Source organism: Xiphias gladius, chromosome 1 (assembly GCF_016859285.1).
Source record: "Xiphias gladius isolate SHS-SW01 ecotype Sanya breed wild chromosome 1, ASM1685928v1, whole genome shotgun sequence".
NCBI lineage: Eukaryota > Metazoa > Chordata > Actinopteri > Istiophoriformes > Xiphiidae > Xiphias > Xiphias gladius.
In genome coordinates this window covers 24166802-24187384 of record NC_053400.1, presented here as the reverse complement: position 1 = coordinate 24187384, position 20583 = coordinate 24166802, and the positions used below count along the sequence as shown (strand labels likewise).

At 38.4% G+C, this 20583-nt stretch overlaps 1 protein-coding gene across 7 annotated transcripts in view; it reads left to right on the top strand.

The window, feature by feature from the left end:
* The window catches only part of LOC120792858 (protein diaphanous homolog 3-like), a 162282-nt gene that overhangs the window by 75449 nt on the left and 66250 nt on the right, over nucleotides 1-20583 (top strand). For all 7 annotated transcript variants that reach the window (XM_040132259.1, XM_040132252.1, XM_040132283.1 and 4 more), the window contains 6 exons: nucleotides 457-552; nucleotides 2209-2303; nucleotides 5118-5219; nucleotides 7550-7789; nucleotides 10064-10193; nucleotides 17054-17178. In XM_040132259.1, the coding sequence (XP_039988193.1) occupies nucleotides 457-552; nucleotides 2209-2303; nucleotides 5118-5219; nucleotides 7550-7789; nucleotides 10064-10193; nucleotides 17054-17178 (788 nt within the window). The remainder of the gene's footprint in view (nucleotides 1-456; nucleotides 553-2208; nucleotides 2304-5117; nucleotides 5220-7549; nucleotides 7790-10063; nucleotides 10194-17053; nucleotides 17179-20583) is intronic.

The following is a 20583-nucleotide window of genomic DNA, read 5'->3' as shown; positions in this document are numbered from 1 at the left end:
CCGTGGTTCACCTATACCTTTCTCTGTCAGTGGTGTGATCACAACACTATCCCATAATCCCCTTCTCCATGCTTTTCTAGCAGCATGGCATCCTGTCATGGCATACTATGTCATCATTCACTTGGAAAAAAAAACACAAAAAAAAAAAAGAAACAGATGTTTCACATGTTTGTGGGTGAATTTTAAACAGCTGACATCTTTAAAATGAATACAGTATTACAACTAACTAAATACATAAAACTCACCTGGACAATCTCTACATTTCCAGTTCACTTTCTTACCTTCCCTACCTTTATGTTGTACCCAGACACTGAAAAAAGATATCGAAATGTCGTAATCTCCCTGTATCTGAATTTTTGCATATCATACATATTTCAGCAGTACACTAAGTGCACGCATTTGTGTAAATATTGCCTTGGTGTGGTGATAATAATTCAGTGTTTCTGTCTTTATCAGCCAAAAAACAAGAGGAGGATCTGGAAGATAAGAAATGCATAAAGAAGAGAATTAAAGAGCTCAAGGTGCTTGATCCCAAGATTGCACAGAATCTATGTAAGTATGGTTTCCTTTCAGCCCAATCCCCCTCCCAATGACTATACACATCCATGTGTCTTGATGTTTCAGCGTCTGTAGGTCTAGCCTCATTTTTGCTCTTTATCTCACTTAAGTCATCTTCCGTATCCCTTATTATATGTTCCGTGAATGTAGTGAGAATCTTTTAGTGACCTGAAAGAGAATGTTGGCAGGCAATAAGTTACGCCTTTGCTTATTGCTATGGCAATTAAAGAAAGAACACTTACTGTGAACTTGGTCACTGCTACCTGTGACTCATATCTTCACACACACGCTGGGCTAATTAATGATGTTATACATCCTTTAAGGAAAGAAGAAACAGGAGGAAAAATGCTTCTATGGATGATCAAATAGATCTTTCTGTGTGTCTCAAGCTATTTTATCTCTTTTCACTCATACTGACTCGCGCTCGTGTGTGAGTGATGCATGTTTGGTCTTAAAATGACCATTTTAAAAGCACCCAGCTTTAATGAGGAAACAGCTGATGTCTTAAGCACTCCAAGATCTTAGTACCTCATTGGCTTATATATAGGGGAGCTGTAACCTTTGTTTCATGTATTAAAAGAAAATTAGACTAATCAGCCCAGTAACAGCGATCAATCATGCAGCGGAAATTACAGAACAGGAATTAGTAAAGACAAAAATGAGTTGGCAGTTTATGTGTTTGGCCATAGGAGGTAAAGAGTCTAAGCTTTGTTCGTTCTGTTGCTTGAGTGATGCCAGTACACTGCAAATATATTCATTGTAATGATTTCTAGTGGGTTAAAATGTCCCTTTTAGCAATAAAGGTAAAGAGCTCTCATTTTTACATGGAGAAGAAGCACTAAATAGTCAGCCAGACCTCCACTGATCATATGCAGTTATTTTTATCTTGAACTGTACCCAAACTTTGCTTGAAATCACCTCAGTAATTGTTGTTAACAATATATGTTATTGGTTTATTTGGTATTATTTCAGTTTGTAATGTACTGTAAAATCTGTCAAATAAGATTCGAAAAAAAGTGAAATTCTATTTTCATCACTTGTTTTGAAGAATTACTCCTGCTTTTACTTTATATCATATCAAGTTGATGTCTGTAACTCTCTTAACACCAGACTCGCTTAAATACAAAACGCTATATATATTAAATATTAAATTATATTCAAATCACCACAGTTTTTACGGTCAGATATTCCCAATAATCTTTAAAATTCTGTATCATCTGGCCTAGTCACGCATCTTTTAACTGTCAGGGTTTTTCAGTTGATTCCACCGAATAGACTAATGACTTATCCTGACAAGGCAATTGCCATTCAGTCCCCGGTGGTACCACCTGCTTGAGGATCTCATGCTTGCTCAACCAGTGTAGTTTTTTAGAAATTAGTTTTTCTAAAACAGTTTTATGTCTGGCTGATTTATGTATTGATCTATCTTTAATTTCTTTCTTTTCAGTTCCTACGTCATGTCCTTCATGTGTCCTCGAGCTGTTCTTTTTTATCTCACATCATTATTTGTTTTGTTTTTGATTTTCATTTTGTTTCCTGCTTTTTAAGCTGTATGACTAATTGTCTTAAACTGCAACATTACCGGTCATTCTTGAATCATTTTTACATTTACAATAGCATTTGTTTCATCCGTTATTTGTTTCTGTGTAGCCATCTTCCTCGGTTCCTTCCGTATGCCTTATCAGGAAATACGTCGCATGATAGTGGAGGTGGATGAAGCGCAACTCACTGAACCTATGATCCAGGTAAGGCAAGTCTGATATTAAGTTGTAAAAATGTTTAAAGCTTCAGTTACTTATCTGACATTAGTAGATGACTATCTTGGACTGACCACGTAACTCGTATGTCCACCTACCCAAATCTTACATGGACAGGTTATTGGAAACTAGTCTAACCTAGGACTGGTCACCTTGAGGCAGGAAGTACATTTTTGGTGCTGCCTTTCTCTTAATCAGGTTCATGCCTCAACTGTCAACTGTTGCCTTGATTAGTTGAAATGGCATGTAGCCTGTGGCTGAAGTATTTGGCGTCTGTAAAACCTACAGTACAACAAGTGTTGAAGCAGTTGATGAGCACAGCAATCTGTGAATAAATAATTAAATGCTATGCCAATTTTAAGCAGTATTTTATGTGCTTAAAAGTGACATTTTCATTTAATGCCAGCTGTATAACACAAATTTAAACTATATACAATATTTATCTGTCTCTCTGTCAGTCAGTGCAATGAACTGACAGGTAGATTTTATTTTTATTAAAGAAATGGTCACACTGTATGCACAATGTTTTATACCTGGCTGATATCTGAATCACAATGCGAGCCAGATCCCTTTCCGATCACATGGTCTGCGCTTATTTATACATTGCAGTTTTTCCTCATCCAGATAGAATATCCTGACAGTCTTACATTGTCTGTCTGTTTTTTTTATCTATATTTCTTTCTGACTGTCCTTGTTGAAGCCCTGAAGAAGGTTCTGCTTGCTTTCCTTGGCTTGGATTTTATGACTGATGTAGTACATATTTTAAAGTTAAAAAAAAATTGATAAACATACCATAGTGGCTTCAGAAAGTATTAAGACTCTTTCACTTTATTGTGTTGTAGAATTAATTTTAAATGAATACAGTAGCCTTTTTTTTTTTTTTTTAATTTTTTGAAAATATACTAAAAATCAAAAACCACATTCAGACCCTTAATTCAGTACTTTGGAAAAGCCCCTTGGGCAGCAATTACAGCTTCGAGTCTTCTTGAGTAAGTCTCTACAAGCTTTGCACACCTAGATTTGGGAAGTTTAACCCCATTATTCCTGACAGATCCTCTCAAGCTCTGCCAGATATGATTGGAAGCATCTGAAAACTGCCAACTTCAGGTCTCTCAACAGATTTTCCATGGGATTTAAGACTGGGCTTTGGTTGGGCCACTCAAGGACAGTCAGAGACTTGTCCCAAAGTTACCCCAACGTTTTCTTGGCTGTATGCTTCAGGTCATTGTTGTGCTGAAAGGTGAACCATCACCCCAGTCGCAGGTCACATCACTCTGGAGCAGGTTTCTTCATGAACCTCTTTTTATTTGGCTGCGTTCATCCTTCCTTCAGCACTGATCAGTCTCTCCGTCCCTGCCACTGAGAAGCACCCCATAGCATGATTTTGCCACCACCATGCTCCACTGTAGTGTTTGAAGTTCTGCTCAGAAAGTTGAATTTTTGTTTAATCAAGCCATCAGTCCTTTAAATGCTGTTCGGCAAACTCAAAGTGGGCTAGCTTGGCCCTGGGAATAGTCAGCAACAACTGGTCAGTAGAGTGTATAGGCTACTAACAGGAGTGAAAGGACAGAGAAGGTAAATGGTGTAGGATGGGGCAAACAAGCAAGGAAACTTTAAAATCCATTCTGAACATGGACCAAGGTAACCAATGCAGAGAAGCTAGAACAGGGAAATGTGCTCTAATTTTCTAGTTTTGGTTCTAATAGTTCTAGTTTTAGTGACTGTCAACTGACTTCTATGGCAATCTGGCAATTTAAGAGTTACAGTGTTAAATTTGCTGTAATCAAAGGGATGAATAAGTATACTGTAGGCATACAGGATACATTCACCAAGCCAAATTTAAATCAGCCTATAGATGTCACCAAAAATGTAAAGAGTCGATGGCTTACAATTTGTGCAACAGATGTTGAGGAAGTAGACTTGTGCATTTTTGGGCTTTAGATTGTTTAACTGTGTAATTGGTCAGTGTGGGTGTGGCTAAGCTGAGCTGAGACAAATAAACAAAAACCAACCAGAGCTATGGATGTACATTAAAAAAATAATAATAATAATAATAATTTGATTGATAATTATTAATTACAACATGCAAATAAATAATAGTCATATAGGCAAATTCCATTATAGTGCATCAATAAAAACTCAAGTAATGGAAATGGCAATATATGTCCTGACTCCAGGCATCAGGAACAGATTTTCAGCCCAATTTAAATGCATTGGACCAATATATTTACCACACAATAGCAGTATTTGTTGAGAAGGCTCTTACATTCATATGAGAAGCCAATGCAATCAGTGTGGCTTAAATAATTTAACATTTATTCCCTTTGGCTGTCTAAAAAAAACACAATCACAATTTCACTTTCAATTGTCTATATACAAATATATAGACCTACTAACAGGACTGAAACTCACCAAAACACAGCAAATAGAACAGCAGTGGGTCAGATTTCCATACAAGCACAGTACAAAGAATGGTAGTCCTAGGGCTCATTCTAAATTAAACTGAAAAAAAACATGACGTTGTTCTTCAAGCATGGATTATGGGCAACTACGCTGATGTTGAAACCCAGATATATCCAACCCCCAAGGGTAAACAGCTTAATTTTGGACATTTTACATCACTACATTGTGTACAAGGTTAAGAAATTGAAACGTGATAATGAGGAGGGTATAAGGTAGTACCAAGTACAATTAGTAAAATGAATTGTGTCAAGCATCATGGCATGTGTACCAGTTGCTTTCAGTACTCTGCTTTCCTACATGCTACTTCTCACTCCCTTTCTTCCTCTCTCTTCATTGTAGAACCTTGTAAAGCACCTTCCAGAGCAGGAGCAGCTGAATGCCTTGGCAAAGTATAAAAATGAGTATGCAGATTTGTCAGAGCCTGAGCAGTTTGGGGTTGTGGTGAGTACACACAATCGTTCACAAACATGCACACACAAATCTGTCACCTTCCCCACCAGCTGGTTATAGCTCTAACAACATATACATTTTTTTTTAATGTCTTAGTATTTTTGTTGGATGGGTGGAAGACATCCTACATTATACTCTTATGTATCAACTAAGTTGAAATTGAGTGTACTATGAATATAGTGGTTTAGCAGAACATAAATATGCATGCACAGTTTTATAAAACTGGTTTATTACTATTTTAACATTATAATAATTTAAACTTGTCTTCTGTTTGCATCATATCGTTCCCTCTGTTTTTCTTTCTCTTTCGAAATGCACTCAAAGACACACACACACACACACACACACACACACACACACACACACACACACACACACACACACACACAAATGGAGCACTTTCATATGAATATCCTAATCCTGAGCTTTTTAAAATTCTATCTTTTTAAGCCTTAAGAGGAAAGACGGGACACCTGTGGACTGCCGTGCTAATTTATGCACATTAAAGAGCAGCACTGCTGCCTAATTATGTCTGCATCGTTTTCTTAAAGACTTTTCAAAGGAGGTTTATTCCGAATTATGCATGAGGGGTGTAGTAATACATTGACTGAGCAGTTGATTGGGGGGTGGTGGGGGTAGAGCATGCTCAGCTGGTGTGTATAGCTCATCAGGGACACATACAACAAAGAAAAGCATGCTTATATGATGTTGTTTTGCTACTGTGCTTGCGTGGGCTCAAGGAGGCCTCTGTTCTTTCACATATCTGAAAAGCACAGGTTCAAAGGGAATTTTTAATTTACCATTGTGCAAACACATGTATTTTTATCTTTTCTTTTTTCAATATCCACCACTCGCACACTTAATTTCAACTCTACTTTCAGTGTAGTAGTGTGTAGTAATAGTGTCCTTTCTAAGAAATAAACCTGATTACACTAGTAAAGTCATTACAGTGCTCTGGACACAATGGTAATGTAGTCATTTAAAGATTCTGCAGCTACATGAATAAGTTAAATTTTCTTTGTGACAAGAAGTCAAACGGGGAAAAAAGCTCTCAATCTTCCAACAGGGTATTAATTTCCATACGTTCCCACGTTTTTAGATTAAAGCATATTCTAATGAATTTTCAACACAAGTCAACTTAATGCAGCACTGTAGCTGTTATTGCTGTACATCAGTTGTGCTTGATGACTTACCGACTTAATTTCAGTCTCTGAAATTTGAGGAATCAGTCTGTTTACCAGCATGTGCGTGCTCCGGGCTCAGTTGTAGTCACAGTCCTTATGACTGGCACTTCTTTGAATTAAAGTCTTTCATCTAGGGTTTAAATTGTTGTTGACACTCTACAGAGACATATATTACAAGTTACACACAAACTATATTTTTCCATGTCTTCTTCGTTATAGTCCATTTTTTAATGTCTTTTTCTTATTATGTATTGAACCCCTCCCGTCAAGTTGTAAATACTGCCATCAACAGCTCAAATTTGTCCAATTCCCATCATAGTCTTCATGGAAACAGCTGCAATCTGAAGGCACCCTGGTGCGTTTGCTTTCCTTCTTCTTCCCCTGATCATCTTCTCCTCGCTACAATATCCTTATAAATGATCCCATCTTTGGGCTGCATTTCAGTATTATGTCTGGTTCTTGTGCACCTTGCCATTTCTTAATTTTATCATATTATCCCCCTGCCCTGTTTCTCTCAGCTTTCCTCTCATACAAACACAGACACACACGCGCGCTTACACACTCACCGACTGAAATAGTCATTTGATAACATTACAGTAGCTATAATTAAACCCTTGATGGAGGACATCAAATCGCTCTGCCAGCTGTTGTGTGAAACAGACAATTGGAACCTGCGCCGTCCCCACCACCCCACACACATACACAATTACTGTTGTGGCCAGGCCCTGGGCCCAATGCAATATTTTCCAATTTTCTCTAATTGTGTGAGAGTGGTAATCCAAGGCAGCCGATTGTATATTCCACCCCCTCCGCTGCCTGCCCTATATGGACACTAACTCCACAATTAACTTACCAGACCTGCGTCCCAAATCAAATCACTGCCAGCATCTATTTCTCCTGCCTAGCAACACTTTCCAGCATGCTGGTTGCATAAATGTCTTTTATATTAGATTGGCCAAAAGTGTGATTGTAGTTATTTTAAGTTTGTCTATGGTCTTTGAATTTCTTTTCTCTGTTTTTCTCTGTTTGACATACTTTTCCTTATTCTTGCTTTTACATGATGTAATTCTCCTTTTCACATTATTCTTTTCTCCTTCATGCTTCCTCATTTCCTCCATCGCTGTTCTCCTCTCCCAGATGAGCACTGTGAAGCGGCTGCGTCCTCGCCTCAGCCATATCCTCTTCCGACTCCAATTCGAGGAGCAGGTGAACAACCTGCGTCCAGATATCCTGGCTGTAAACGCCGCCTGTGATGAGGTCAGGAAGAGCTGCTCCTTTGGCTGCTTGCTGGAGCTGGTGCTGCTGCTGGGGAATTACATGAATGCAGGCTCTCGAAACGCCCAGTCTTATGGCTTCGACCTCAGTTCCCTCTGCAAGGTGAGGGTTAAAATGCTAACCTTATCATAAGCTGTTCACATGCAGTATAGAGACCTTTATCCATCCACTGGCAGTGGTTCAACATAAACAGCTGTGTTTGCAGTTAGAGTATAGTAACAGCAATAATATAATTTTTAAAATACTACCATTATCACAGTATATGTAATTTTGATATGAAGACCACATACAAACTGTACAGAATTTTTTAGATCCTTGCTTGAAGGACGCCAGCCAGATTCTTCTCATTCCATTGCTGCAGTCTACATATGTTCAAAAACTTCATACGTTTAAATGCTCATTTGCAATATGGATATTGTATTACCATATGTGTCATGAGTACAAGCCCTAGTCCAAAACTATCAATAGCGTTTAGACTGAGGACTGATTCAGTGTCCAGGATGACTTCTGTACGGAAACATGTAAAATGTTAACCTCTGTGTGTGTGTGTGTGTGTGTGTGTGTGTGTGTGTGTGTGTGTGTGTGTGTGTGTGTGTGTGTGTGTGTGTGTGTGTGTGTGTGTGTGTGTGTGTGTGTGTGTGTGTGTGTGTGTGTGTGTGTGTGTGTGTGTGTGTGTGGCTGCATTTTTCTTGGAGAGGTAGCCTCTCTCTTTGCATGGCGAGTCAGTGTTTTTTATTCTTTTTTTTCTTTTGTCACCTTGGCTGAGCCGTATCAGTGAACTGATCTAAAGTGGCTGCTGTGATGAGACATTTTGTTTGAAACCGTTTAATTTGATTGAACAGTATCAGCCCCACAAAACAGCTTTTTTTCCTCTATCTGCTGACATCTTTCAAAGCTGCCAAACCCCGGGAATACTTTATTCTCATTCTCCTGCTGAGAATAGATAACTGAGGATATGGCCAATATCCCCTTTGAAAGTTCACATACCCTGCAGTACTACCCAAGTTTAGTGGGGTACAGACATAGCAAATGCCTATACCAGTGGATTTTATATGGCATTAAGACAAAACAGTGAGTTTTCCTGTTTGATAGTGTTGGTGACAGAGAACAGAGTGTGATCCTGGCGTAGGAGACTCCTCCAGTGGTTACATTACAGCTGATGGCACACTCACTGCAGTTTCCACAGTAACAACCACTGCAGCCATCCATCACTTCCACCTCTTTACCTTGTTAGAATTGGGTGCTGCTAATCATATAAACACCAGTGCATGTGTGTTCACCACTTGGACTCATACATAAATACATGATGGATTAGCTGCATTAACCTGACAGTAATTTAACCAATTAATAAAATTCTAAGAAATATCTTTTGTGTTTAGTGCATTTCTAATGCTGCTGCTACCTCGTGTCTGTTTCTTTATCTTTGTACTCGTGTGTTGAGGGACCGAGGTTTGAGTCGATATCAGAGGCAGAATATACAGAGGAAGACATCACCTTCATGCCTGCTCCCAAGTTTGACAACTTAATTCCATGGCGCACTCCACGGCACAAGAAAATTGCACCCAGCCCAACTGGAAAAAGCAAAATGTTTGCATTGTCAACTATGATTACCATCAATCTAAATTCAGAGAGGGACCTTTTGTTAGCAAGCACTTGAAGCTTTTTGAAAAAAAATGGGAAAACAGAAATGAAAACAGAGATGAGAATGTTTGATTAGAAGAGATAATACAAACATGATTAAACCCAGCAGGGCTGAGTACACTGCTGTCTACCAATAGATCACCTAGAGAGATACACAGCAATATACTCCACAGGAGGCATGTTTGGCAGGGATACTGAGAGACATATTGGAATTAAACTGTAAAAGAATGATGATGGAAATTTATCAGAGAAAGAAAGACACAAAATTATCTGTGGCGCTGTCAACACTCAGCATTTATAAAACGACTGAAAGGGTTTGCAGTAGCTGAATGAAGGACTATGACACATGCTCCTTTGTCAGACAACATCCAAAAGATATGGTTATAGAACACAAAATCTGCTGTTAATTCTCTACTGTGGCAGAAAGATCTTTTTTTGTAATTAAGATGGATTCTACAAATTTATGCACAAATAAGAATTGCATATTTTTTTTTCTTTTTATTTAGAAACAGAACATTGCAAAACATCTGTGCTTATAACGTTAGGCTTAGGCTGTGACACGGGGAGTCTGAGGTACTACTTAGTGCAAATATGCTCTCACTCTGTGCCTAATCAGAGCTGTTTTATTGCCTGTTGGTTAATTCTGTTGCGAGACTAAATGAGCGGATATAAAATTCATCATTTTACTGTCACAGGTCTTCTTGTATAACTTTGTGTGTATGTGTTTCACTACAGCTAAAGGACACAAAGTCAGCGGACCAAAAGACCACATTACTCCACTTCCTGGCGCAAGTATGTGAGGAGGATTTTCCAGACGTGATCAAGTTTGCTGAAGACCTAGAGCATGTAGACCGAGCTAGCAGAGGTAATGTACATTATTACCCATACGCACAAACCTCCACACAATGCACACAATGTGAGGCCATCCTAATCGTTTTAGTGAATTCCCTAGGAGTTTTAAAAAACAGACAGATTTAATATGACCTGAAAGGAAAACAAAAGACATTGCTGTTTACCTGCACCAAGGAACTGCACATCATTTATTGTGACTCTTTTTAAGCATGCAAGGATCATTATGCACGTTGCTACTTGACACTTTTAACACTATGTCTACCTCTCACTCTCCGAGCTGATATAACAGTGTGATTATTGCTGTTATTTTCGTTTCCTAATTGGTCTCAGCTTAAGTTCAAGTTAGCTTTCCCAGTGCACAGGGAGTTTTCATCCAGTCCCCATCAAATCAACATTACTAAATTAGTAATTGAATAGTTGGACTATTGGAGCGAACAAAAGGCACACAAACACAAAACTATGTCTCTTTTTTTCCCTCCATGTTTTGCAGCTTTTAATAACAAACTCTGTCTGTCTGGAACTCCAAAATGCCAGCTTCTTTAGCTTTGAGTTAAATGAGAAAAGCCTTCAATGTTATATTCTGTTTGGCATGTTGTTTAGTCAACTGAGGGCATGCTCTTAAAACTGAACACTGAAAAATATTTTAGAAATTTAGAAAGAATACTTTGGCCCCTTGTTTGACAGTGACCAACGCTTGATGGTTAAGTGTTATCGCTGACATAAACAATAGTTCTGGTAGGGTCAATGGCAGTGGTAGAGGATTGAAAAGGTGAGTCTAAAGAAACGATAATTTAGCTGTGTGGGTTGTCCAACCATATAAACTACTGATATCAAGAATTTAATCAGATTTTAACATTGCATCATTTCAAATCACTTAGGTGCAACCATTGAGGTCCATCAAAACAAATTACTTTTACCTTAGCTTCTGCAAAAATAATCTTTGTTTTTCATAATTGCTTGTTTTGGATATATTTGAGCAGAGAAACAGTCATTAAAGCATATAGTTGGGAGAAATTAATGCATACACAGAATGGCCTACCTAGACAATGTTCTTACCTAGACAGAAATGGAGCATTCTTTTTCAGTATTTCTCTGTTTTACTTTGAGCTTCACTCTTACCTTTCTACTTTTGTAACTCTCTGGGGATTATTCCGGGATTAGATGCTTGTTGATGCTGTAAACATGCATTATATTTTTCCAGTTTGGTGTTTGATCTGTGCTGCACTCTGCCGTTCTGTGCTGCTGTTTGATAAGATATTAATCTTCTGCTGTAGCACATTTACACATTATAGGTTTACTTTTCAAGAGAATACATCAGGTCAATACACTGTTTAAATGTAGCTTAAGTCTCTGTGTTGGTTTAACACAAACTGGCTCTTTTCTTATAATTTGATGCACGATCATAAACACAAATATGCGTACACACAAACATGCACACACAGTCCCTGTTTGGCCAGTGTAGCTAGAGTATGGTAAAGGTCACAGACAAGCAGGGACAGACTGGGTGGTCAGAGGGGACTTCGTCATGTTCGTAGTTCATATTGTCATGAGCAGCTTTCGGAAGTAGTAGAGCAGCAGTCTGGCAGTCTGTACACTCTGTGTGTGTCTGTAGCTATACATGCATGTGCAGACATACTGTCACAGTGTGTTTCTTGACGTCTAAAGAAGATTTTACCCATTGCTCAGTTCCCAGCAAGAGAGATTGAAGGAAAGGGTGAGGAGGGGTAAACACAGTAGGATGAAATGTGTGACTTTATTTTTTTCGCTCTTCCTTGTAAGGACCCCTCTAGGTTTTGTTGGTGCTTTGATAATCTGTGGATAACGATGCTCCTGTTGAATGTATTATTTCTCCCAACTGTGCTGCGTGTCCACAAGCCCTTGGCCAAGACTCATAGTACGAGGGTGTGATCAATGAAAAGCCCAGTCCTTGGATCTCTCCTCAGGCTTTGTCCAGGTCCTTACTTCATGGACCTCAAGCTGAGTATATACTTGCATACTTGGTGTAGTCCTCTTTCTGCGTCACTGTCTTTCTCTGTGTTTTTGTACCATTAAGAGATGCATACACTAAGTGTCTCATCTCTCCATATCTAGTGTTCAGACACACAAATCCCATTTTGTCTTTGTAAACCATGCTCTTGAGTGGCTTCCTTTTCATCAGGTCTGACAGCCATTCGGGAGGCCTGAAGACACACTAAAAGGGTTGCATTACAATCATAGACACTCACCAAAGAGCTTACTTGAGCATGAAAACAAGGTTGGATAGAGGTAGCAGTAATGATTTGCGCTTCTGTTGCAAAAGCTGCCGTCTTTTGACTGTGTGTAACACAGCCTTCATTTCCCCATTGCCAATCCCGTCTCTCATGGAAGCAAAACTGCAGCTTAGTTCAGGGTTCCTTTGTGTCTGTCTTCTTATTTCTGCTCCTCTCTGTTCTTTTCAGCACTAGTCATTATTTCTCCTGACATGGAAAAGCAGTCCTTATGTGCTGCTTCTCTGTCATTTTCTGTTTTCTGTCTGTCTGTCTGTCTCTGTCTATCTGGCTGTCTATCATTCTTGTCTGTTTCTGTGTCTGGCTTTTGGTTTATCAATCTTGCTCCCTGTCCTTTTTCTATCCTAGGAGGCATTAAGAAGTAACGTGATGATGAGTCAACTATATTGAGATGGGTCTCTAATATATGGCTCAAGCTTTGCTTTGTAGTTTTACCATATGCAGAATGAGTGAATAGACAGGTTGAAAGTATATAGAATGAGCAATATATATAGTACATTACAAGTCTGTAGTTTCCACACCCTTGCACCATCAGTCTAGTCACACTTGTCTGTCAGGCTTTGGCCTCAGAAGGCATCCAAGGATGATCTATAGTGGAGCTTTGTGTGTAGCGGGGCTGTTTGTGAGTGAGTATGCGTGGTTTGGTGCTCCACTCAGTCTCATTTATAGCACAGCAGGTTGGCAGGGTAATAAAAGGATGCTAGTGGGGGATTTGACCCCTACAAATATTCTAATTATTATTCTGCTAAAACAGCCGATATTTGTCTGCAACCCCTCTGGACCACTGAGGCATTCAGGCCCTACTGCTTATAAAAATCACTCACACTTTAACACACTGAAAGAGAAAGCAAGATCAAGATAGCAAGAGCAAGATAGCAAGAGAGAACAAGGAAGACATGGAAACACCCTTTTATGTTTTATCTCCCACTCTCCCACACAATTTTTAAACTGCACATGACATACTGTATGTGTGTTTGTATAGAGCATCAGCATCTTCTGTTTTGAAACACAATTCTATGCTTTTAACTAAACATTCCAGCTGCTACACTCTCACTCCTGTACAGTCACTGGCAGATTTTCTTCTGAAGCATATGCCTTAATTTTTGGCCACCTGTATGTCTCCACTTGTTCATATGCCCTTCCATTTGAGAGAGCCTCATCACAAAAACCTGCAGTTGGATTGTGAAGCCGAGAAAATAGAACAATCACAATGTGTTTTGATCTCTGTCTCAACCTTCCTTGCGCTTTTCTCAGTCAGTGCATCAGTGTACTAGACTTTAATAATTTCTATTAAAAGACTGCTTGTCTGCCTTCCTTCCACTTCTGCATGCTGCCCACACCTCATTCAGTGGATTTTGGTTGCTTGGTTATGCAGAAGGCTTTTAGGAAAAAGAGACAAAAATGGAAATGGAAATGATAGTAGCAGGTGAGGTGTCAGTTTCTGATGTTTACTAAAATGTCTTTTTGATGATTTTGTCTATCATACTAATCATATTGGGTGTGGAGATCATTGATTATTTGGTCCAAGATTTATAGTTATTTTATGAGTGTAGACAGAATCCAAAGAATTTCTGTAAACAGGCCATTAACCTCTAAGCTCAGAGGCAGCTCACCATAGAGACCTTATATTTCCATCTTGTTTTCTCTGAACTGACACACTAATATAATTTCTATAGAAATTTCTGGAGCTTGTGTTTTATTCTAGTTGTAAAAATGTAAAGAGTAAAGTAAGTGACATATCAGTAAGAATACTCCGAAACCGTAAAAAAAAATCATTTCCTACTCCAGCCAACATTTTACTATTATGTCACCAGTATTAATGGTTATCTGTATTTTGAATGTTTGTTCATGCGCGTGGAGTATTGCTAGTTACTGTGACTTTAGCAAAGTACCCAGTACACTATCATTGTCAAAATTATTAATCATTATGTTTTTTGCTGTCTCATAAAGTCCATTTGTCACCGGATGCAGTGCATTTAAACACATGATTAGTATTCAAACCCTTGACTTTTTATTTATGACCTGTATTTAACCAGGAAATCTTGAGATACATTATCTCTTTAATAAAAGAGACCTCGTCATAATGTCAACGTAGAATGGTTAGCACATAATAACATAAGAACACACACAATGCATTTACAGCATTCACCTATAGCAGAATAAAATAGGACCAGAAAGTAATGAAAGAGACTCTTGACTCTTTAAAAAGATTACAATCAATATCAATTGAACATTGATAACATTCCTGAATTTATTAAGTCCTTTTTATATTACCTTTAAAAAAAAAAAAAAGATTAAATAGGGTAAACACATGATAAATTAGATTCAAAGATGCACATTTTTCACATTTGAATTCCAACACTTCATTCATTCAATCATTTTATTATCTTTGTAGTTTAACTTCTTAACTTTTGTGAAATATAAGCCATTTTGTGACTTTTAGGTTGAATTTGTGTCAAAAAAAATATCTGTTTTGTTTGTCTAAATTTTGTTACATACATTTAAGGTGTCCGTTTTGCAACTGATAGATTGACTGGTTAGCGCAGTAGTGGCACTTGTTCGTGACAATTAACACAATTTTTTGCCACAGACACAGTAAAATATATAAGGCTTTAAATAGTGAAAAAAACATTTAAATAGCACTGTAATTCTCAAGTAAGTTAGTAAAGGCCAGAGTTTATTTTTAACAGACACATTAAGATTTTAATTATGACTGATATGAATTGAACAAAAGTTACCTGGTCTACGTATATAATGGATTCGACGATGTACTTTTTTTTTTTTTTGTTTAAACACTGTACAGGACTGTGTCAAGATTTGTGTTTTAAAAATGAAAAAGGAGCTGCATGTTGCTGCATTTCGTAGCTGTATGCTCTTAATATTTCCTCCAAATTGCTGCCATTTTTCCTGAATGAAAAAAAAATAACTCTTTTGCATGGGAATGTTAACCCCTATGTAAACAGGTTTCTGCTTTTTTTTTACTGCCCAGACTGGCAGGGTGATTTCTTACCTAAATAAAAATCAGTGTAACTGCCGGTCAGTACAGAGCAGTTGCTCCGTGAATACTGCTTTGATTGAGACATCAGTGGTTACAGTGTACTCTGTGATAAGATTTTGAAAGGAATGGTGTGCAGTGGCATTTTCACTGCCTTTGACTGACTTAACTATCAGTGTCATGGCTTACCATGAGAGTAAGGGAAGGACAGCAGAAAAAAAAATAGAGAGAAGATAGAAATTGCCAAGAGCTTAAAAATAGGATAAAGACATTATGCAGTGAGTAAAATGAACTGATGTGATAATCATTTGTAAAGTACTGATGCAGTAGATGTGATGTGGCGAGTGTTATATGGTGATTTTTTTCACTTTGTTACTGCAGTGTGTTTGACCTTCTTTCTTAATCATGAAAGATAGCAGAGTGAAGAAGCACCACTTGACTTTTCCTCTTAGCCAGCTGAATGCATGAATCTGTATTATGTCTATGTACATTACATGCTCACCTTTACCTGCAGTGAAAAGAACATTACACTCCATTAAACTTAAAATTTAAAGAGAATTTGGGTAACTTCAGCTGCTGCAGACTTTTAGAATATTTGTATTTTAGATGTCTGATTAAACAAGTGTGTGTGTGTGTGTCCAAGACAGAATGTTCCCATCAATAAATGAGGTTTATGATATAAATGCATTGAGAAGCTTAGCTACATTGAAGTTCTCTCTTTTCTCTTTTTTTGTCATTTGGTGAAGCATGTATTAGGATCAAGGGAAATTTGAAACTACTTAAAAATAAGCAGCTTATGCCTTTTTGTCAAGCAGGGTCTAATCAGGGTAATTTAAGCCATATGCTATATTCAGTGACTAGCTTAAAGTGTCAGCCATGACCAACTTAACAGAAAGTTAGGCTCAGTGTTCTCCTGCTCTCCCACCTGCATGATCCATGCACCTGTTGATAAGACAAAAGACAAAGGATGAGGGGCGTAGAAAGATTCTTACTTCAACATCCATCTTCATACTTTGAGGCTCTAGGTTTTAATTTGTTACTCTGTTTGTGTTACTGAAAAGCCACGCATACATTGTAAATATATGAGCAAACATAGCAGGCATTTCCTATCACGACAGTATATGTGTCAGTAAGGGCATTGTATCTTACATGAATTAAATTGTTTATGACATACACATGAACATGTAAGAGGCAAACATTGAACGTACTTTCACTTGATGTTTCTTCTATCATTGTTTATTCCCATGGTGTTTCTGGCAGAGTGTGAACCCATAATAAGCATGCTTTGCAGCTGAGCTGGCTTCTCTCTCCTTTTTCCTGTTTCTTTTTTTGTATGTTGTTTTTCTCTGATTCTTTCAGAGCATCAAAATAATATTGCATTTGATTGTACCTGTAATTTGTCCTCTCTCTGCTTCTTTCTTCATATTTCCATGTGGGTGTGTTCCTGTGTGCTTTTATGAATGTGTCTGTGTCTGTGTTTCTGTGTGTGTGTGTGTGTGTGTGTGTGTGTGTGTGTGTGTGTGTGTGTGTGTGTGTGTGTGTGTGTGTGTGTGTGTGTGTGTGTGTGTGTGTGTGTGTGTGTGTGTGTGTGTGTGTGTGTGTGTGTGTCAGTGTCTGCAGAGAATCTGGAAAAGAGCCTCAGGCAGATGGAGAGGCAGCTGCTGCAGCTGGAGAGAGACCTGGAGACTTTCTCCTCTCCTGATGACCCCAACGACATGTTCTTCACTAAAATGGCTATATCTTTTTATAAACACATGCATTCACTCACCAGTCCAGGACATTATTCAGTGAGTTTACTGTAATGAATCAAACAGAATATGTTTACATTAATCACTGTGGTGCTGCACAGGCCGACAATAGAGCAAGTTTTCATACCTTAACACATTACTGAACTTGTGGTAAAAAAGGAAGGAACTTTGAAGTCTTTGGTTGATCAAACACCCAATTAAATGCATTTCCTTTGTCTCTGACCTGAGGACTACGCATAACACATTGTCAATCACTCAAGAAAAGATGGTGTTAAAAAATAACAGAACAGGAGACATGAATAGCCCTCCCACTCTTGGTCCTATATACTGTATACACAAGGTTTTCTTTCCACTGTCCATGAATTGTATCCTATTCCATATTCAAATCATTTTACCAGAACCACTCTGAGCTCTCTTTTTGAAGGGTACTTCACACTGAGGGCAACTTCAAAATGAAGAGAAGGGTTAGAGAGGAAGAATTGGGACAAAGCCTCCATCGTCTTTCTGTCGCTCTTTTACTCTCTCATTATGTCAGTCGTTGTTGTATGATCATGGAGATAGAACAGGATAAATTTAATATGTTTCATTCAATTGTCAGATTATGATAACTAAACAAAAGAGCTAATTTACAAACACATAAATACACAACTTCTCTTTACTGTTGCTATCTCTTCACTACCCTCTTTGGATATACAGATCCAGTGCTGACAGCTGTCAGGTACCATATGTCTCAGACCAGGTGTGTAGGCATGTGTTCAATAATACACCCTGTACCTAGCCTCCTTCATGTACTTTTGATTAGTAGCCTTGGGGCTGGGGCACGGATGGCTTGTGTTGTAGTAGTTAGCAGGAAACTTGAGTGCAGACACAGGCTCACAGAATAGATTTGGAAGGTCTGTCTTTCACTGCTTTGCTCTCCAATTCTAGGTGCCTTGCACGAAATGTCTTATCTTAGCAATGCTGATGGAAAAACTCAAACATAAAGATAAAAATTTGAAAATGAAATCTGAGCTGACTGTAGGCCTCTAATAAAGTGAAATATAGATGATTTTCACTCATAGAAACAAACTCGCTTATACACACACTAATCATGAAGATGTCAGAAGGAAAGGGGGAACATGAAGGAGAGAGATATTTGGCCCCCCATGGTACTTATCAACTATGGCTCTCCGCTTTCTCTTCTTTTCTCTCTCTCTTGCTTTCCATCACCTGCGCAGTCTATCCTCATGCCTATTTCCCTCAACTCCTGGCTTGGAAAGATATTACTGACAAGTCAATCTGAGAGCGGTGCCTTTTGAACAGCATTTACCCAGCTGTGAATAGGTAGTCCCATCCCCAGCCAGATTCAAGAGAGGCCAGAACTCAAATAGGTCCATCAGTTGAGCTATAATGAAAGGGCGCAATAGGAGCCAGAGAGGCTGGCCACATACTTGTAATACCACACACAAACACACACACACACACACATACATAAACTACTGCTTCTTATCTGTCATAGGACAAGGTGTTTGGGTCATTAGCAGGCCTGCTGGTTAGGGACACATAATTTTTTTTCATTGACATCATTCATGCACAGAAAAAAAATTACAGACTTTTTAAATGAAGCATATTGATTCAAACAGTTTCTTGCCCAGCTTTTATTTTCTAATGCATCAAAAACTTTTATTTTTATTAAACAGGACCATAAAGTTTAAAGGACAGCTCAGGATATGGTTTTGGAAATAGAATATACACATATACATGCATAGTGGGGTCCAAAAGTCTGAGACCACATTGAAAATCTCTAATGCTTTCATGTAAACTGGAAATAATCAGAAAGTTTGAGGAGTCAGAAACATTTAAAAACACAACAATTTATGTTGTTGTAAAATCAAAAAGAAATATTTAGGATTCTGGACTATTTCTAGGCCAGCAATCAAATTTAAGCAAATCTGGGGCATTGACCAACCTAACTCCTTTTAACAAAAGGTAAGATTTCCTTGAGATGTATGCCTTCCATTGAGGCATGCATTCAAATGACACTCAGTTGGATTTGATCTACTCATCAGAGGCTCAGTCAAGTAACTCAACTTGCAGCCAGTGCTCACCTGTTATACCGTAAGGCAGTGCCTCAAGTTTCCAGCAGATCATTGCTTAGTAAGTAGCATTGTGATAGTGGGAAAATGGCATCAGAACTAAGTGAAAGTGTCAGATGTCAAATTGTAATTCTAAGCAAAGAGGGGCTTTCTCTGTGTCAAATCATAGCTATACTTAAAGGTTTCTAAGGAGATAGTCCATGGATGTCTAAAATGCTTTGCAGAAAGTGGATCAGATATATCCAAACCACGATCAAGCAGACCAAAACTTACCACAGCATCAGAAGATCAATACATCAAGCTAAGTTCCTGAGAGATAGAAAAGCAACTTCATCACAGATACAGAATTCACTAAATAACGAACGCAAGACTCCAATCAGCAATAGTACTGTCAAAAGAAGACTGTTGTGTAGTGGTCTCTGAGGACGAGTAGCAGTTTCTAAACCACGTCTCAGGAGGGAAAACAAGGCCAAATGCTTTGGTGGGCTAAGATATACCAGCATTTCACAGTGGATGACTGGAAAAAGTCCTATTTACTGATGAATCCTAGTTTGAGATTTAAGGCAGTAACAGAAGGGTGTGGAGAAAGATTCATACTGCAGCAGGATAATGACCCCAAACACACCTCAAAGCTTTGCAAGAACTACTTGAAGACCAAAGTAGACCAAGGAGTTCTGGTGGGATAACATAGGTCATCAGGTTTTGCCCAAACTTGTGGAGTCCATGCCAGCTGGAGTGCATGATGTCATTAAAGTGTAAGGGGGACAAACAAATACTAAGCTATTCTGAAGTTGATGTACATTTTTTCAAAGATTCAATTTTTCACTCGAATTGTTAAGCTGATATTTTAATTGGTAATTAAAAAAAATAGCATTAAATTCTAAACAGATGTAAAATAGAAGTATCTAGACTAGTGGTCTGAGACTTTAAGACCCCACTCTGTGTGTGTGTGTGTGTGTGTGTGTGTGTGTGTGTGTGTGTGTGTGTGTGTGTGTGTGTGTGTGTGTGTGTGTGTGTGTGTGTGTGTGTGTGTGTGTGTGTGTGCGTGTGTGTGTGTGTGTGTGCGTGTGTGTGTGCGTGCGTGCGTGCGTGCGTTTTGGTGTGTTAAAGAACAAATAAACAATTCAAGATATAACAAGGTATAACAAGTAAACAAGTTAACTTGTTTAAAAACAAGTAAACGTCTGCTCCTGCATAGGTTCCCACATACGTGTTGCACTTTTATGTTGCTTTGCTTTCACCTTATGTTCAGTTCATCCCAAACCAGCTCCATGGGGTTTAAGTCTGTCCTGGTCTTCCATCATTCGGAAACAATGGG